Here is a 19108-nt window from a genome sequence, read left to right on the forward strand (position 1 = left end):
TATGTAGTGTATAACATACAGCACATATACAAATTTGTACCTCTAATCTACAATATTAACTTTTTTTGCCCTACCAAGTTCCTTCTCTCACTTCCATTTCTTTGAATATCTAATCTCGAATCATAATATCTTTTATTTATTTGACAAACCCACTTAAACACCTTTTCAAATGCTCAGTATTCAACATCTGCTAAAGGCACAATTATCTTTTATAATTAAATAGCTTCCTTTATTTCATGTGAATGTAATGTAATTAGCAAATGCATGTGTAATTGTTAATGTATATTACTTTATGTCTGTTATGCTTATAATATGCTGGTGCTTTTTTCAATGGGATCTTACTGAAAAACATTTCTTGACTAAATCCAAACAAGGCTGGTAAATAAAAGCAAAATAAAAAATAAAATAAATTACGATTAACCACATGCAATCAACAAACAGGCACATAAAGTACAAGGGCATCAATAGTAAGTGCATTACAGTGCGTTCACTGATAGGTATGGCAAGTGCTGAGTCATTGCACAAGTAGGGCTGTGCAGCCACAGTTGTGTACAGCCAGTGACACCTACGCAGGGGCACACGTACTGTCCAAGATTGACACATTGTAAAAGCATGGGTCAGTCGCTCCTGCTTCAGGAATACAATACAGAAAAGTGGGTTTGCTCTACACCTGGCAGTATTGTCTAGATGTGAGCAGTGACATTGTAACATGCTGCTTTACTGTAAAAAATGCTAAAGTAGGTCAATACATGAAGTGCGTAGAGCAGAAACAACATGGCTGTAGCTGACCAACCCTACATTTCAGGACATGTTCAGCCTTGTATAATGTATACCAGCAGTGGTTTGGAGCACAGAACAACATATATTACACACTAACACAGATAGACAAGCGCACACATGCACACACGCACACACACACACACACACACACACACACACACACACACACACACACACACACACGCATATATATATATATATATATATATATATATATATATATATATGTGTGTATATATATATATATATATATATATATATATATATATATATATATATATATATATATATATATATACACACATATACTTTAAAATTGCAGGGAATATAAATTCAAGTAAGAGATGATGCCAGGGGGTGAAACTGGTATGTGTTTGGATTACTTGTTCCTATAGCATTGTGAGGAAAGCTCCGTTTACATATTCTGCCTTTATTTTCTTATTAAAAGAAGTTTAAAAAGTCATATGACTTACTTTTATTCATTTAGATTTGTTATAAGGTGAATTTCATGTTGGACCTTGTTGTGAGGAGTGTATTGGTTTGGTCCATGCATATTTCATTTTCATTAGCGGGCACCGGAGGTGTTGGGAGGATGTCAGACTAACTGAGTGCTGGGTGGCGTTTTAGGCCCTGAATCGTGGGGGCTGCTTTGAGACTATCTTTGGATTAATCATGGCTGTAGGAGGCGAGCTTCATTCCTTTATTGCCAGTTTATCTTCGGATATGGATTATGCTGCATGTTTCGTGGGCAGTAATGCTAATAGTACAATGGGGACAAGTACTGAGGTGAATTGCACCTCAGATATGGAACAGTTGTTCCAGCAATTGACTGTGACTACAAAGAAATGGAGTTCAACTGTATTGTACATTAAACTCCTTAAAGCATATTTGGGGGCCGAGATCACATCACAAAGATTGAGAATATATGTCGAGCCTGATATGGGTAAGGAAGACTGTGAATTTATGACTAAATGGCATTCTATACAGAATGTTGCATCGAATATAGAATATAGAATAGAATTGTTGATTTCTTTTTATGAGAAGTCCTTGGTGGATATTAGGGGCAAATTGGACTCCAGTTTAGAAATTATTCAACAATATGCGGTGGTGGTGATGCAGTAGCATTGTCGCCTCATAGTAAGACGTTGTCCCGTTCGATTTTCAGCTAGAGCGTCTTCTGTGGGGGGGGGCATACATGAATGGGGCGTGCCTTTGTTGAAGGTTGTGCGTCAGGGCTGGTAACCCGGTACGTAAAAATCCACTACTAATCATTTGCGGACTGGAGTTCCGCTGTGGTGACCCCTAACCGGGAAACGACAAAAGACACAAAATGAGCAGCAAAGTTAGTATCAAAAACTGTACGATAATTACACTGAAGAAGTGGGTGCTTTTGAAAAATATGTTAACAATAGGAAATTTAAGAAATTTAATGGAGATGTCAATTAATATGGCCTTCTCTTGGAAGTTGAATAAATGAGCAGTTCGATTTTGGAGGCTGTGAGCAAACCAAATAGAGAGAAGAGAAAGAGAGGGAGACCTATACTGAAATCCACCCATAGTTAAAATTTAGTAACAGATTTTAGTGCATCTGATTTCTCTTTGAATGCACTTAGTATGGACACAGACAATGATTTCTGGGACACTTTAGAACTTGTCTCTCCAGTACATAAAAAGGCGAAAGGGAGAACAGGCCCTTTAGAAGGTGTGGACGAAAGCACCGAAAACATACAAATGGATGCCATCAAAAAATCTTTCAAGGACATGACAAAAATGTAAAAGATGTGGGAAATACAAATGTTTGTCGTGTTAAACCAACCCTTGATGTTGATTTTTGCCAGGGTGTTTTTGATGTAAATTTGGTTAACAACAATACGAATGCGTTTGATAATGGAGATGACTTAATAGTGAATTTAACTACTGTTACCTTGACAAATGGTGAAAAAAAGTGTACTGAATCAAGAGTTAAAGTATGTTACATCACATTTTCTGTCACAGTATGATGTTTATATGGATGTTAAAAACTTTAATAGAAATTTAAATTTAAAGTTTTTTTTAATAATAAACGTGAAACTGTGCATGATGAACCTTTGGGTTTTAAGGTACAGAAATGTTCTTTTAACCCCCCTAGGGTGAAACTTTTTGAAGAAGCAGCATTGAAATATTTGCATGTTAACCAGGGAGTAATATTTAAACATCATGATCATAATTTGTCAAAATTAGAATGGCAAAGTTTGATGCAATTAAGGGATAATAAGAACTTAATTGTTCTTAAGGCTGACAAAGGGGGTGCCACTGTGGTTTGGGATATTAATGAATATACTAGGAAAGTTTTAAGACAACTGGAAGATGCTAGGTATTATTGTCAATTGCCTATTGACCCTACAGAAGATTTTAAAAGTAAGATTGATGCAATACTTTTGCAATATAAGACTGGGGGTTACATTACGGAAGCTACTTACAAAGAACTAATAGTAGAAGATCCTAAACCTCAGTTGTTTTATATACTTCCCAAGATTCATAAAAATGTTTTACCACCCCCAGGCAGACCTATAGTGTCAGGTAGAGGTTCTTTGACAGAACCCATTTCTATTTACTTGGAATATCAGCTCAACCCACTATTACCTTTGGTTAGCACCAGGATTAAAGATTCAAGTGAATGTTTACGGCAAATGAATGATATACAGGTGACCTATGATTCTGCCTCAGTACTTTGGATGTACAATTGCTCTATAAAAGCATTCCACACCAAGGGGGCTTACTAGCAGTCCAATTTTGGTTGACCGAATCTGGGATGTATTTGCCTGAATATTATGAATTGTTACTAATGTTGGTGAAACTGGTCTTGGAACTTGTTTTTTATTTTGGCAAACAATGGTATCTACAACTCAAAGGCACAGCTATGGGGACCACCTTTGCCCCAATATATGCGGACCTCTTTATGGGGTATCTGGAGAGAAATTTGACATATGATGTAATAGTTTCAAAAAAGATCTGATAATGTGGCGATGTTACCTAGATGATTGTTGAGGCATTTGATCTGGTACTTTGGGAGATTGGCATTTGTCTGTTGATTACCTTAATTCTAATGAGTTTGGTCTGAAATTTGTTGATAAGATAGAACAGTTTACTATTGATGTTTTAGACTTTCATGTTTCCAAGGCTGTAGATGGAACCATGATCAATGGATTATTTAGGAAACCTTTCACGAAGAATGCCTTATTAGAGGCTACTAGTTGCCATCATAAACACATGGTGACTAATATGCCTAAGGCTCAATTCCAAAGGCTAAGCCGTATTTGTAGCCTGGATGGGAATTATGAAAGTGAGGCTGAAAATATGGGAATGAATGAGGTTCATTAGAAGGGGTTATGATAGATCCCGTATAGTACGGAAGAAAAATATGGCTCTCAATTTGAAGAGAGACTCTTTGTTACTAGATACCCGGGAGGTTTATGTTATATGGGTTACTAGATACCCAGGAGGTTGAACTTAAACCTGTAAGGTCCAAGCAATCCAGTGTTAGATTAGTTACTACTTAAGGAGCGAACAGTTTTAATATTAAACAAATGTTTGATAAGCACTGGCAAACATTGAAATCTGATGATTTTTTTGATCAATGTTTAGGTGATTATTGTTGCTATAGTTACAGACGGGGTAGAAATGTTGGTGAATCTCTTTCCTGGTATAAGAAAATGGATATCAACAAGGGTAAAGAAATGGGTAGTGGCTTGAAAGGTTGTAACTGTCGCGGTAATTGTGTTTACTGCAAGGTTATATTTAAATCTAGATCTTTTACTTCTGTCAATAAATCTAAGGTTTATGACATTAGATTTCTTATTACCTGCCGGACAGAGTGGGTAGCATGTATGGTGGTCTGCCAATATGGGGCTTTTTATATAGGCCAAACCTCTAGAGCCTTTAAGAGCTGTATAGCAGTACATCTTAGTGATATAAATTGCAAAAGCTCAAGAAATGCACTATGTAAACATATAATGAAACATAATTCATCTCATTTTGTTTTCACTGAGATAGATGAAGTCTAGTGTAGAGATGTGCCTAAGAGTGAAAACCACAGAATTCTAGATAAGAAAGAGATATTACGGATAGTCAATTTAGGGGCTACATCCAAGCTGGGTTTAAATGAGTATGTTTAATTAATGTGTTGGGTGTTGTTATTGGTCTTGGTGTTCCACATAGGGCTTATTTATATATTTATGCATCATCATGATAATATGCTATATGTGTATGTATATGCATTTTTATGACCTGTGATATATTTGTGTGTGTGTGTGTGTGTGTATGTGTGTGTGTGTGTATATATATATATATATATATATATATATATATATATATATATATATATATATATATATGGGTCTACTACTGGAGATTGAAATTACACTATTTCGAAATCTAGTAGTAGATGCCCACTAACGCAAAAGTGCACTTCACCGAAAGTGCACTTTCGCTAACACCATTTGAGCGAATGGTTACAAACCTTAGGGTTAGGGCTTGGGTTAAGGATAGTGGACATCTAGTAGGGCTATCCACTATCCTTAACCAAAGCCCTAACCCTAAGGTCCATGACTACTGCACCACAGTGGAGGAAATTGTATGTCCTCCATGGTGCAGTAGTCATGGACCTATGTCCTCCACTGTGGTGTGATAGTCACAGACCTTAGTGTAAGGGCTTAGGTTAAGGATAGTGGATAGCTGGCTATCCACTATCCTTAACCCAAGCCCTAACCCTAAGGTCCGTGACTACTGCACCACAGTGGAGGACATTGCCCGTTCGTTCTAGTGGTGTTCGCGAAAGAGCACTTTCGGTGAAGTACACTTTGGTATTAGTGGGCATCTACTACTGGATTTCAAAATAGTGTAATTTCAATCTCCGGTAGTAGACCCATGTGTATATATATATATATATATATATATATATATATATATATATATATATATATATATATATATATATATATATATATATATATATACATATATATATATATATATATATACATATATATATATATATATTCATATATGGATGCATATGCATATGGTCTTGGATTATTGTGAGTCACTTTATGCATTTTTGCTTGATAATGGTTAATTAAGAGGGAGTGTGACTTTAAAATTGCAGGGAATATAAATTCAAGTAAGACATGGTTGTACTATTACACTGATGATGCCAGGGGGTGAAACCGGTATGTGTTTGGATTACTTGTTCCTATAGCATTGTGAGGAAACCTCAGTTTATATCTTCTGCCTTTATTTTCTTATTAAAAGAAGTTTAAAAAGTCATATGACTTATTTTTATTCACCTAGATTTATTATAAGGTGAATTTTATGCTGGACTTGTGTGTGTGTATATATATATATATATATATATATATATATATATATATAGAGAGAGAGAGAGCTATACAAATAAACATGGATATAGAGTTAGATGCATTAATAAATATATATATATATATATATATATATATATATATATATATATATATATAAATATATATATATATATATATATATATATATGTATATATATATATATATATGTTCATAGGTAGGTACTAGGCTATTGGCCCTAGGGCCTATATAAGCCTAGCCAAAGGTACCCTGGCTTTCGCCACCCAAGAAAATAATTTTCCTGTGCCACTGTCGAGCAGAGCCACAGAAGTGATCCCCGGGGTGAATTTCCTATCTTACATCCAATCATCAAGATTTTTCTTGAAGAGTGCTAATGAGGATCTTTGTTTGATATAGATAGGTAGTTTGTTCCAGAGTATGGGAAGTCTCTGGGACAGGAATCTATCCCTCCACCATGTTTTATATATATATATATATATATATATGGGTCCCCTACTATTTACCGAGACAAAGAAATCACCGACACCAAACGACCGACAACGCAGTTGACCGACACGCTGGAATCCCGACAGCCGGAAGACCGACAAGGGGAATGTGACCTGGTAAGTATGCGATAGTGAGGGATTTAGGAGTAGGGAGCGGACAGGTAAGTGTGCAATAGTGAGGGATGTAGGGTTAGGGTGTGTGATAGGTGAGTGTGCGGTAGTGTCGGAGCTTGGGGTTAGGGGTGGGTAAGTGAGTTAGGGTGCAGGTAGGGAGAGTGTGCAGTGTCGGAGCTTGGGGTTAGGGGTGGGTAAGTGAGTTAGGGTTAGGGTGCAGGTAGGGAGAGTGTGCGTAGTGTCGGAGGTTGGGGTTAGGGGTGGGTAAGTGAGTTAGGGTTAGGGTGCAGGTAGGGAGAGTGTGCGGTAGTGTCGGACCTTAGGGTTAGGGTTTGGGTTAGGGCTAGTGGATATGTCCTGTAGTGTACTGTGTCGAGTGTGTCGGTGTTATGGTGTTCGGTGTTTTGCGTTGTCGGTACTTTTTGTTGTCGGTCGTTTGGTGTCGGTGATTTCTTTGTCGGCGAATCGGCATTTTGGTAAATAGTAGGGGACCCATATATATATATATATATATATATATATATATATATATATATATATATATACAGAGAGAGAGAGAGAGAGATAGCATCCATACCTTTGTTGTTCTGCCTGTGATGCTTGTACTAGCAGGAGTGCAAGCCTTAATGCCTTCTACATCAGTAGATGCATTGCCTCGCATCTGTACTACATGGACATTGGTTGTCACTATCACTCCTAATATAAGTCAGAATGCAGAGTATGTACAATGCACACTAGATAGCAGGTGTCATCACTATGTGTCAGAATACAGGTTATATACCCTGTATTCTGAAGAGCTTATGACATTACTTTCCAAAGCATCAGCTACCATACAACAGTAGTGAATAGCTGTGTATCACATAAATCACACCTGTGCTTGAACCCAGTCATGTAGTAAGGCTCAGTTTCACACTACATGGTCATAAAGCAGATCACATGTTTATCCAGTGACCTGTGATGGTGCAGCATACCCATCTGTATCTTTGTTGAACATGAATGTCAGTATATTTGCAGATTCAAATCTAATATCCCTTTCTCTCCCATCCTGATCTGTCACATAATTTGTACTTTAGCCGTTGGCATGTCGTATGTGCTTCATTCTATACAGACAACAGTATTTCTCATATCTGCCTAGTTGCTGCCCTATGTCTATCCTTAAGTTCACCCAACACATGGTATCTGTTTTTAGAAGGTTAGTGTGTTGCCCACATGTATCTTGGAATGAAGTGAAAGTCACTGCATCAGTAGTAACTTCTCTGCAATGTGCTGAGAGTTGGCATTCTTCTGTTTCTGAAACTTATGTTTCTCCAACCTGCAGCTGAGATAACCTCCATTTTGATTCTGGTATGAAGAGTATGAATAATAAAACCCATTTAAAATTATTATTCTTAAAACAGCTCATGACATTTAATATCTGGAAAACAAATATATCAATTCACCATATTATTAGACATCACTGCAAGTAAGAATACATCACTTAGTAAACTGAAAGTGAGACATGCTGTTAAGGAACTGTTAGTGTTTTATTTAAGTGATAGAACAATGCATTATTATTAATGTAGAACTGACTTTGGGGACAGAGCTCAACAGGTACTATAATAACTTATAGTGTCTGTGTGGGTTTCCTCTGGGTGCTATGTTTTCTTCGCACATGCAATAGAAGGCTTGGACATTCCAAACTGGCCATAGGTGTGAGTGTGTGGTATGGAAGAAACAGCCACTGCAGGGCTAGCTTCCCAGAAGGATGAACTTTGGCTCTATATGATTTTCACTGTTGAAGAGACACCCAGACCCCATGTGCAAAAATGGGTAAATGGGTTGTGGCTAGATTTACGCATCTGCTTTCTTTATTTACCCCTGACCACTAATTTTTGCAACAATAATCATAGTATAACAGAACATGCTAGCCAACTGGGCCTAGTGGCCATTTACTCATGGCCGGTACTTACACTAAGACTTCATCTTTTTCGAGAAGTAACAGGCCAGTCATACCATGGATATATTTGTGGCTAAACAGCCCATTTTCTAACTTCTTTATGAAGGAAGCAAGTGTGTCACATTGCTTAATTTGGAGTAGAAGTTTGTTTCAGAGAAGGGAAAAGTGTTGTGTGACAAATCTTTTTCTCCACCATATTTTGTTTATTTGCCGAAGGAAGTTTCGATCACTGTTTTTATTGTTAATGGGACTGCTTGATATAGTGAGATATAAGAAGTCTTGGACTATCTCTAATGGCCCATAATGCTAGACACAGATTGCCACTAAGGAGTCTATAGAACACTGAATAAAGGGACAGTGTTTCCAACCTCTCCTAATACCTATTGTCTTTTACTCCTGTGATCATTTTAGTTAGGAACCTCTGGGATATTTCTAGTTGTTTGGCATGTACAGTAAGATACATCCCCAAAAGGGGCATTGTATTCAATAAAGGGTATAATTAAAGTGGAATACAGAGGGAAAGAACTTTTTTTGTATCTAGATCAAATGAATTTTTCAATCAACTGCCCCAGGCAAAAAAATTCCCAATCACTGTTGCAACTTGATGGTTAAAAGCAATAAAATTATCTGCCCATAAAAGTACTTCCAGCAGTATGAAGAGAAAGATTTATTCCAGATGACAGGAGAAAAAAACATTTTAATGCCAATGTGTACAAGAAAAAGGGGATATTCACAAATTTGGGCAGTAAAGTAGTATCAAACTCCTGTAACACTGCATGAAATTGCTGAAAAGAGTTATTGGTAAATTAATTTGTCAGGTTATAAATACTAAGGCTGGTAGTGAGCAATTCAGATTCAAATCAGAACGCAGCACAAATGACCTAATGTTTGCAGTGTGATGACAGATGGTGGAAAAGGAGCAAGAGATGAGATAATAGTCCAACTGGGCATTCCTAAATTTTGAGAAAGCATATGACAGGGTTCCAAGAGTGCTGATATGGGTAGTCCTGTGATGTTTCAAAGTCCTGGAAACATTGGTAGAATTAGTATAGAGTATGTACAAGGACTAAATGACACACATACAATCAGTCTTTGGACTCATAGAGGGGTTCCCAATGAGAGTGGGGGTGCATCAGGTCTCATCTCTGAGCCCACTGCTGTTCATACTGGTGACAAATTACATTAGAAAACATAGTGGACATGACAGATCTACAAAGCTGCTGTATGCACATAATATGGCATTATAAGCAGACACTGAACAGGAATGTCAACAAATAAAAGAAGACTGTGAAGGCAAATGGGATGAAACTGAGTACAAGCAAGATATCTGTCATGGAAACAAATGGGTGAAACCAGTAGAAGCTGAAAACTGAGATAGAAGGGAAAATAGCAGAACAGGTTAACAGATTCAAGAATCTGGGAGGTGGTGCTTTAGGTGAATTGAAGCCTGAATGAGGAAGTCAGACCAAGAATCAGAGTGGTTATAAAGTGTCAGGGGTAGTATGTGATATAAGAATGCCAAAGAAGCTAAAAGATTATGGGACCGGTACTTCAGTATGATAAGGAAACAGGCAATGAAAGCAGAGCTGAGGCGGATACAGGTGATGGAGATGAAGTGCCCGAGATGAGTGATAGGATGCACACTGTGGGACAGATGAAGAAATGACACCAGAGCAGAAGACAAAATAGATCCAACTGCAGAGAGGATCCAAGAGAGCAGATTACAGTGGTTCAGTCACATGTACAGCAAGCAGAACATGATTTGGTGAAGAAGATTTGGGAGAGACAGGAAGAAGGCGAAAGGAAAAAAAAAGTACATCCAGCAAAGAGACAGATGGATTGCATGACAAAAGACCCATGACAATCAGGCATGGCAGTCAAAGAAGGTTGGAGAGTGACATCAAATCCAGAGAGGTAGGATGTGACACCCCTATCTCATATAGTAAAATGGGAAAAAGAGGGTTGATGATGATACTTCCTTTTCCTATACTTTCACCCCTCCCAAATTCTTTACATTTCTCCTAAATCATCTTTCTTACTATATTTTTGTTCTTTGCCATTCTACACAACTGTTTGTGTCTTTCGGCTTTTCCCGGTTAGGGGTCGCCACAGCGGAACTCCAGTCCGCTAATGGTTGGTAGTGGATTTTCACGTACCGGGTTATCAGCCCTGATGCACAACCTTCAACGAAGGCATGCCCCATTCATGTATGCCTCCACACAGAAGATGCTCTAGCTGAGAATCGAACGGGACAATGTCTAGCTATGAGACGACAACGCTACCACAGCACATTCTGCACAATATGCAATCTAAATGATTTGAAACTAGATGCATAGTAGGATTCCTTAAACCTATCCTCATCTTGATTTTTAAAATACAGCACCCCCGCTTATGTGGTTCAACCTTGAACCTCAAATGACCCCCAGAAAAATTTCCAGTAATTATTTTTCTAGACAGCTTGGAAATGCATACACCCCCTTCTGTATATCCTAGTTTCCCCAGTATATGTACATGGATCAGATATACATTTTTGTGGATGTAATTTGGAATGCTCCTCATATATTTGCAATTCTCTTCATTTCTTCTGATATTACTTTCCATTGTCCTAGTACTATCTGTTTCTTCCCAAACTTAAACCCCATTATGCTTATATCACACTATGAAAAATATATCCCCCAATTCTTAGTGCGTCTCTAAAGCCTTCATTTTTGTTTCTGTTCAACAATAATCCCACTTTAATTAATTCCTTCTTAACTGTATAATCATTTCCTTAACCTATACTTTATTCTTAACAATTATAACAAAATCATCAGTAGTTGAATTCTCACCACATCTCTCATTTTTCATTCTGCCATATCAACTCTCTCTCTGCATCCTAATCTGACTACATTCATAACTAATTCAAATAAAACTCCCCTCATGGGGCACCCTTGCTTTATTCCCCTCTTAATACTTAACCCGTCAACAATCCATCCTTTAACCATTATTTTATTGCACATATTACTATACATCAAAGGCAACATGCTTTCTGCCTTCCACCCAGTCCATACCCTTGAATAATTTTCAACATACTATCATGTTCAATACTAGCAAATACTTTTCTACTTCACAGCTAAATATCTTACACTCACTTTTCCCATAGTAAAGTCAACCAACTCATTTACTATAATTGTTATATTTCTTACCTGTCTGTCCTTCACCCTATAAATTCCTTCATATAGTACCTCCCCTATTACTTCCCCAAATCTCTCCTATAACGTTTTCATGAACAATTTATAATCTGTATTAAGTTATGTCAGTGGTCTCCAAGTTCTTATCTACCACCCTTTTTAATTAAACAGTATTATCCCTTCACAAACCCTGTATTTCTAATCTCCTGCTCAAAAAACTCATTCATAGCATCCACTCTTGCATACTTTTGCTCCTCTTGCATATTTCCATAAAATATGTATGCTAGTCCATCTGTCCCTGATCTGCTATCCATATTTAACTTATTTTAACACATTATCCAATTAATTTATACTTGTATTTTTCTGTAGCTTACATATTGATGCCTTCCTAAACTTTCTAATGCCCTATTTCATTTTCATCTGTATAACTTTTGTATTCTACAATTCCTTCACATACTCAGCTACTATTCTCATAATTTTCTCTTTATCATAATGCCTTTTATACACCTTATAAAGCATACATGTCATTTTTTCTAATGTAGCTTATTTTCTTATCAAAAGTAACATCACTTCCTCCCTTTTCCCTTGCCGGAAGTATTTTTGTCTCTTTATCATGCCTTTTATTTATACACATATTTTTGAAAAAAATACTTCTTCTCAAAGATTTCTTTCTCATGAACATGTAAAGCTTCTTCATAATCGTGCATGCTGTTTACACATTCATATTTTTCTTTACACCAAAAACTTCTTCCGCTCTTCATATACTCCTTTTTTATATTTCTGCTTATATTCTATCCACCAGAATGATCAAGTTTTATAAAAAAGCCTCACAGACCAATGGTCCTTCCATTAGACTTCCATTTCCCTTTTAAATTATTCTGTGTTATTAATTTCCCCTGGTGGATCTAATTATACCGTTGTCTTTTATAATCCACTGTTCATCATCTCTGGCCACTACACAAATAGCTTCATGGTCAGAAAGACATGCCTGCCTCTTTCTACTGTACCTCTTTTAAACCGCTCACACAATAACATATACTTTTTCTGTCTTTAAATGTCTTTTATTACATGTATACATTATTTCCTACCCTAACCATATTTTCAAAATTGTATCATATCTTTTCATGTCTTCACATCCTGATTCCTTTTCCTAAAACATTTAATCAGATTACAGTTAAAGTCCTCTAACACTATTATATACAGCTTATCTATTCTATATTTTATTTCCTAAAACATATCCTTCCTTCTTTCCTTTAATATGAGTGAGTGAATTTACCACAATTATTATGTACACCTTCTCATATCTGACATCACAAAGCTTACATCTTTCAGGGAAAATTATTATAAAATTTAGCAGCTTTGTCTTGTTGATTCTTAAACCATATTCTTATGTTGACCAAAACTCTTTTCCAAACCTTCAAATAATTTTCTTCCTCCATACCTTTTCCACCTCTCCTTTTTGTACCTCATCAAAAGGTTTAATATCTTCTAAACATATTAGTTTTTTCATGCCATTTCAGCACATACCTCTCAACTGTACAGATTTTCACATAATGTCCAGATTTGTGCCTCATATTTTTGGTCCGTTTTTGATAAAAGTGTAGTTTTCTGCCAAATTAGTGGCAAATCATTAAAGACTGAAGTTATAAAATAATGACAGACATTTGAGTTTCAAACTTCACACCCTTCAGAAAATTCATGCTAATGGAAAACCTGTTATTCGATCAACTTTCTACTTTTGTAAGACCAATATTTAAAAATTGTCCATATTTTTGGGCCTTTGTCCCACTTTTATTTATGGTTTTGTCCAGATTTCTTGCTCTGGGAGGTTGAGAGGTATGTATTAGCACCATTAAATGTCTTACTTCACTCTTTATGTTGTTCACATTTCTAACAATTACATTCAAGTCACCCCTTCCCCTTCTTAGCAACATTCCTTTCTTTGAACAAAAACTTTCTTTTCCTTATTTTGTTACAAATAATATTACTCAGTTCCCCAGCTCCAACTGCTTCTCCTCACTTTCACCTTGGCTTACATTTTCTTGCATATTTTGTGTTTGCACATTCACTGCTTCTGTGTACTTCATCCTTCTGTGAACTTCATTTCTATATGCTACAGTTTCATTTACGTTTTCCATTTCATCCTTTTCCTCTTCATGCAGCTGATGTGTAACATTTAAAAAAAATGACATTTTCTTGTGCAATACTTTCCCCAAACCCCTTAACTGTTACATTATTTTCTACAGTTTCAAGCAATAATTCACAGTTAAACCAAAAGTGCTTTCCCCTCCACATTTTCTACACTCACTTTGCAGTCTTTAATTTAATGTTCAGTTTCTTCATATCGTATGCATCTTCTGCAGCAAATGATCAGCACCACAGGAGGTCACATTTTAGGTTGTACCAAATATTTTACCAGTAGTGTAGCAAGGACAGTGTGAAGGGGGCAGCTGTCTGAGCCTAATGTGTTGGGGGTGTGATCAGCTGATCCTGATTGCCCGTTAATGCGTATCTTCTAAAAGCTGGTAATGCATTTGCAGTCAAACCTGAGTACTGCATCATAATTAACCCAAACCTCCCACCATCATTCCATATGTGTCTCTCATTGGTCTTTTTTATTATTATTATTATTATTATTATTTTAAAAACAGTCTGGCATTTCAATTTGAAATGCTTTCTCATCTCTTGATCAGTCAAATCTACAGTCCTGAATTGCACCACAAGTTTTCTAGTGAGCAAAGTAATATTCCTGGTGGTCATGCAACCCTTCCATGGTTCACAAAAGGATCTTTTTGGCAAACAAAATGATAAACTTATTCACCATAGCACAAGTCTAAAATTTTAATTCAGAGAAGGAATCTGACACTAAATTAATCAGAACCCTTACATCCTTCACAGAAAAGTCAAGAAGAAACATTAGAGAATTCTAGACAACACACCATAGAATCTCTATTTTTGCTCCAAAATCTCATTTCACATAGTCTCCTATCTCTGTTTACACTTATTGCTGCATTATTTTATCCCTTCTGTTAGTCGCAATGGCAGCTGCATATTTATTTTTCTTCCCACTTGCTCCAGAGGTTTTTTTGTGACATGCTTTATTCACTGTTGCTTGTAGCAGCTTCCTGGATCCCATCTTCTCCTTGTGCATCTAAAAATGCTTCCAAATCTCTACCAGCATTTGTTGCATTTAGTTCCTGTCTATCATTAGTCTTTGTAACAGGGTAACATTTCTGCACTGTGTCTGACCAACATAAAGCCAATTTATCACCTGACTCTTTTCATCCAGCATTTTCTATAAAATAATATTCTTCAAACTACCTATCTGAAGAACAAAAATTTCACATTGTGAAAATCCACCTCCTCAGTATTTGTAACATCCACAAGTGAAGCAATACCTGCAGAATCATTTTTTCAGACTTTTTCATCTCCTTGCTCTGTGTATTCTCCGGCTGTTCTCTCTTCTCCTCTATCTTCCCTGCCTTCCTGCAACAGCCTTTCAGCATTATGCACAAGAAAAGAGTAGGGGAACTTCCCTGATGCCCTGGCCAGATTTCCAGTAGTCAGAATGATTACTACTTCGGGTGTCCGCTAAAAAGAGGACACTGGTCTAGTAGGACTAACCTGGTCAACAAAATTAAAAATATATATGGAGCCTTCTCAGTGGCTGCATAGAGAACAGTTTAGAGTCCCTGTGGATAAAGAAGTATCTTTGTTAATATCCTGAAAGTATATTAAATGTACAGATAACATGTATGTGGCCTGCAGTATTGTTAAACTCAATTGCAGCAAAATGACTGGGAGGAAAAAAAACTATTTATAAAGTCTGCACAAGTTGCACAAAGAAACAGCAAAATATCAGTCTGAACAATATTTTACTTTTGTTGCAGATAACAGTTTACTGATTATCATTATTCAAAAAGTGACAGTGCTTGCATCCTAGGACAGTTAATTACTTACTTATCTCCTTGTTGAGAAAACTTGTTGATTTTTTCAAGAAGATTATTTTAAGCAGTATTAATACAATGCAGAACCAATGCATGATCATTTTAGGTGAAGCTTGTTGAGGGCAGTTTCTTAAATGATATAAATTGTTTTTTACAGCATCATTTACACTTCGACCTTCAAATACACTTGAATAGCTTTCTTTACCATGCTTTCTGTCTAAGCTCAGCAAAAAAAATAAATAAATAAATACAATAAAATAAAATAAAAAATAAACATCTGCAGACAGCATACCTTTAGATAAGTCTCTCCTCTTACTTCATATTCAAACTTAGTTTCTGTTCTTTGAAGAATATTGACTGTAGATTGACTGATATGAATTCGTAAAGCTGCAGAAAAAGAGTAATTACTTTGGTTAATCTTGTATTTATAGTCAAAATGATGGAGCTTGTAAAATATTTCAAAACAATAACAGTAAAATTCCATATCTCATTATTCATCCTAACTCTGACAATTGTCTGTCTTCTTGTCTCCTTACCACACTACGTACAGGCATACATACACACACATCTATCTATTTATCTATATCTACATCTATATCTATATATTTTTGTCTATGTATCTATATCTATATGTTTTACTCTATCTGTTTCCATACATATAGTTTTGAAGTAGTTGGTCAAATCGTTTTGTCAGTCAAAATAGAAAACATCATCTTGCTGAGGATCCTCTCCTCATCATTGTACATGAACCCTTTTCTGTGAAATCAGTGAACAGTGGGGTTAAAGAGTCTACTCCTTTTTTCCACTGTTGTATGATGAGACAGTTGATATATTTAAGAGGCAAGGAGGAAGATAGCAGTGCTCCCGGACATGAGGATGCAGGTAGGCTTGTCCACCCTGCAATAACAATCACTTTCAGGTTTTCTTTAAAATAAACATTCCATCAATGTAAGTTGATCATTAGAATGTAAATGAAAACACTGAGTTCACAATCTTTCATTAAACAATTATTTATTTATTTAACATTTGCTTACTGGGAAAGAGCTCATTTTTAGCAGATGCCTGGAGAGAAATTCTCCAAATGGATGTCTTTGGAATGCAGGAGGAAACTGGAGCAGCCGGATGAAACCCACAAGAATGCAGAAAGGACATGAAGACTCCAAATAGATGGTACCCCATATGAGAACTGAACCGGAGATCCTCTTGTTGTGAGGTGATAACACTAACCACTGCACTGCCTGAAATATAAATTGCCTCCACATTGAGCGAATTGAACCCCAGTCTCCTGCGTGACAGGCAGGGAAACTTGCCACTATACTAACTAGGAGTGACATGCAATTTTTAATATAAAACAATTAAATAAATGTTTACTACAAAACAATCTTTTATTTATATATATCTCTCTATATATTTTTTTATCTATATCTATATTGATATATGTAAACACACACACCTTTTTTGTATACTGCCAATTAACACCCATAGTTCATTATGGCATCCAGACCTTTCTTGTGTCTGACTTTTTAACTAAGTAACTTACTAGCTCATAATAGGCAGAAAAAGAAAGAGCAAAATGTTATTAAAAAAATGACACTAAGACTGTTAATCTAGGATATCCTGCAGTAGAAAAGCCTTGATTATATTATGCTTTTTAAAGCTGAATATTCAGAAAAGTCTCTGGACTGCAATGATGTGTGCAAGCTGTAAGAGGTGTAAAATTAATTAATTAATTCATTCTTTCATTTATTTATTGGCTTTTGTTTACCAGGAAAGCTTACTGGGCCAAGAAGAACCCATTTTCAGTGGAGGCCCAGGGAGAAAAGTTCCACAAAGGCAGTTAGTATAGCATTACATAATGTTTAGAACAGTTTGTATAAACAAAATTCCACCACGCAATGTAATTGCCATTTGTTTACCGTTGCTATTTCCAAAACAAAACAAAAGAAAAAAGGGTGATAGGCAAGTGGTGAAATGGGGGCAAGCAGGAGAAAAAACAATATGAAAGGCAGGTAGGGATGTGCAGGATGGGTGTAGGAAAGGACCATAGCTCTCCATTTCTTGTACGGCAACAGCTGTGCATGTTGTAGATAATTTTCAATTTGGAGCCTCACATCCCAGAGGGAAGGGTGTGGGCAACAAAACTTTGTTGATTACTTGCTGGGATGATTGATTGATGGCAGTGTAGGTGTGGGAAAAATGGATAGCTATGTATGGGGCTATATTTTTTTGTGGGACAGATGCCCCTTTTTTTTTTTTTTTTTTAAGGAGAGAGTGGAATGTTTGGGAAGGGATATAGGTACTTGTGGGGAGGTAAGTTGGGTAGCAGAGGTAGCATTTGCAAACAGCAAGACAGACAACATAGCAGACAGGGGAGGTGTATGACACATGAGAGGGGTAAACACCTTGGATAGGGAGGGTGTTGTGGAATCAGAGGACCAAGTGGCCCCAGATGGCAGCAGTGGGACTGAGCTCCTCATCCATAGGCAGTCACCACTGTATCTTCACAACACCAAAGGTGGCACTGCTGGGGGCTGGACACCAGGGCCAGTCTGCCCCTCCAGGTGCACCAGTCTGCCCTCGATCTGGTGCAGTCGATTGTCCATGTCACACTGGAGATTCTTGCACACCATTCCTTGGAGCTGTTGCCAGGTGACTTCTCCCTCTCCATGCCTGCACCTGGGGGGAACGGGCCCCCATCCTCTGAGGTGATTCCACCCATCGTTGGTGCAGGCCCAGCAGAGGGGTCAGCTCCAGGTCGGGTCCCAGACATGCTGGGACCCAGTGCAATGGTCAGATGAGGTGGGACAGGTGGGTTCGCCAGTACCAGCCTACCCACTCATTCTATGGTGTTGAGGTTTTTTCAAAGTGTATAGGTTAGCCATGCACAGAACATTTAAACGTTAGATATAAACAGCATGCATGGGTGCACCAATTAACCCAGAACAATAAAATTGCATAGCATACAGAACACAACAATAAATGGGATAACAGTCAGTATTGTAACAGCATGCCAGTAACAGTTACGGCAAAAGGCTAACAAGATTGGTATTTCAACAAGGTATGTTAGTATGCAACCACTGTAATATGTAATAATAATAAAACACAAGGCCCGACATAAGGTTTTCAGAACAACATACATGAAATGGAAACTACACCCACAGTATAACAATAATAATATTTGTGATGCAGATAAGGGGTTGATGGGAGAGACAGACACATTCCATTAACAACAGTACAGGCCTACATTTATTGCAACAGTGCTGTTCTATACTCTACAGGTCTGCCCTCACTTTTATGTCT

General features: G+C 37.0%; 1 protein-coding gene across 1 annotated transcript in view; it reads right to left on the reverse strand.

Moving 5' to 3' along the window:
• Nucleotides 1-19108, reverse strand: part of LOC122804231 (heat-stable enterotoxin receptor-like) — a 1796602-nt gene that overhangs the window by 198889 nt on the left and 1578605 nt on the right. Inside the window, exon 23 of the mRNA XM_044073980.1 lies at nt 16101-16195. Within this exon, the coding sequence (XP_043929915.1) occupies nt 16101-16195 (95 nt within the window). The remainder of the gene's footprint in view (nt 1-16100; nt 16196-19108) is intronic.

The sequence above is a fragment of the Protopterus annectens genome, chromosome 1.part1 (assembly GCF_019279795.1).
Source record: "Protopterus annectens isolate FY-2018-M chromosome 1.part1, PAN1.0, whole genome shotgun sequence".
Lineage (NCBI taxonomy): Eukaryota > Metazoa > Chordata > Ceratodontiformes > Protopteridae > Protopterus > Protopterus annectens.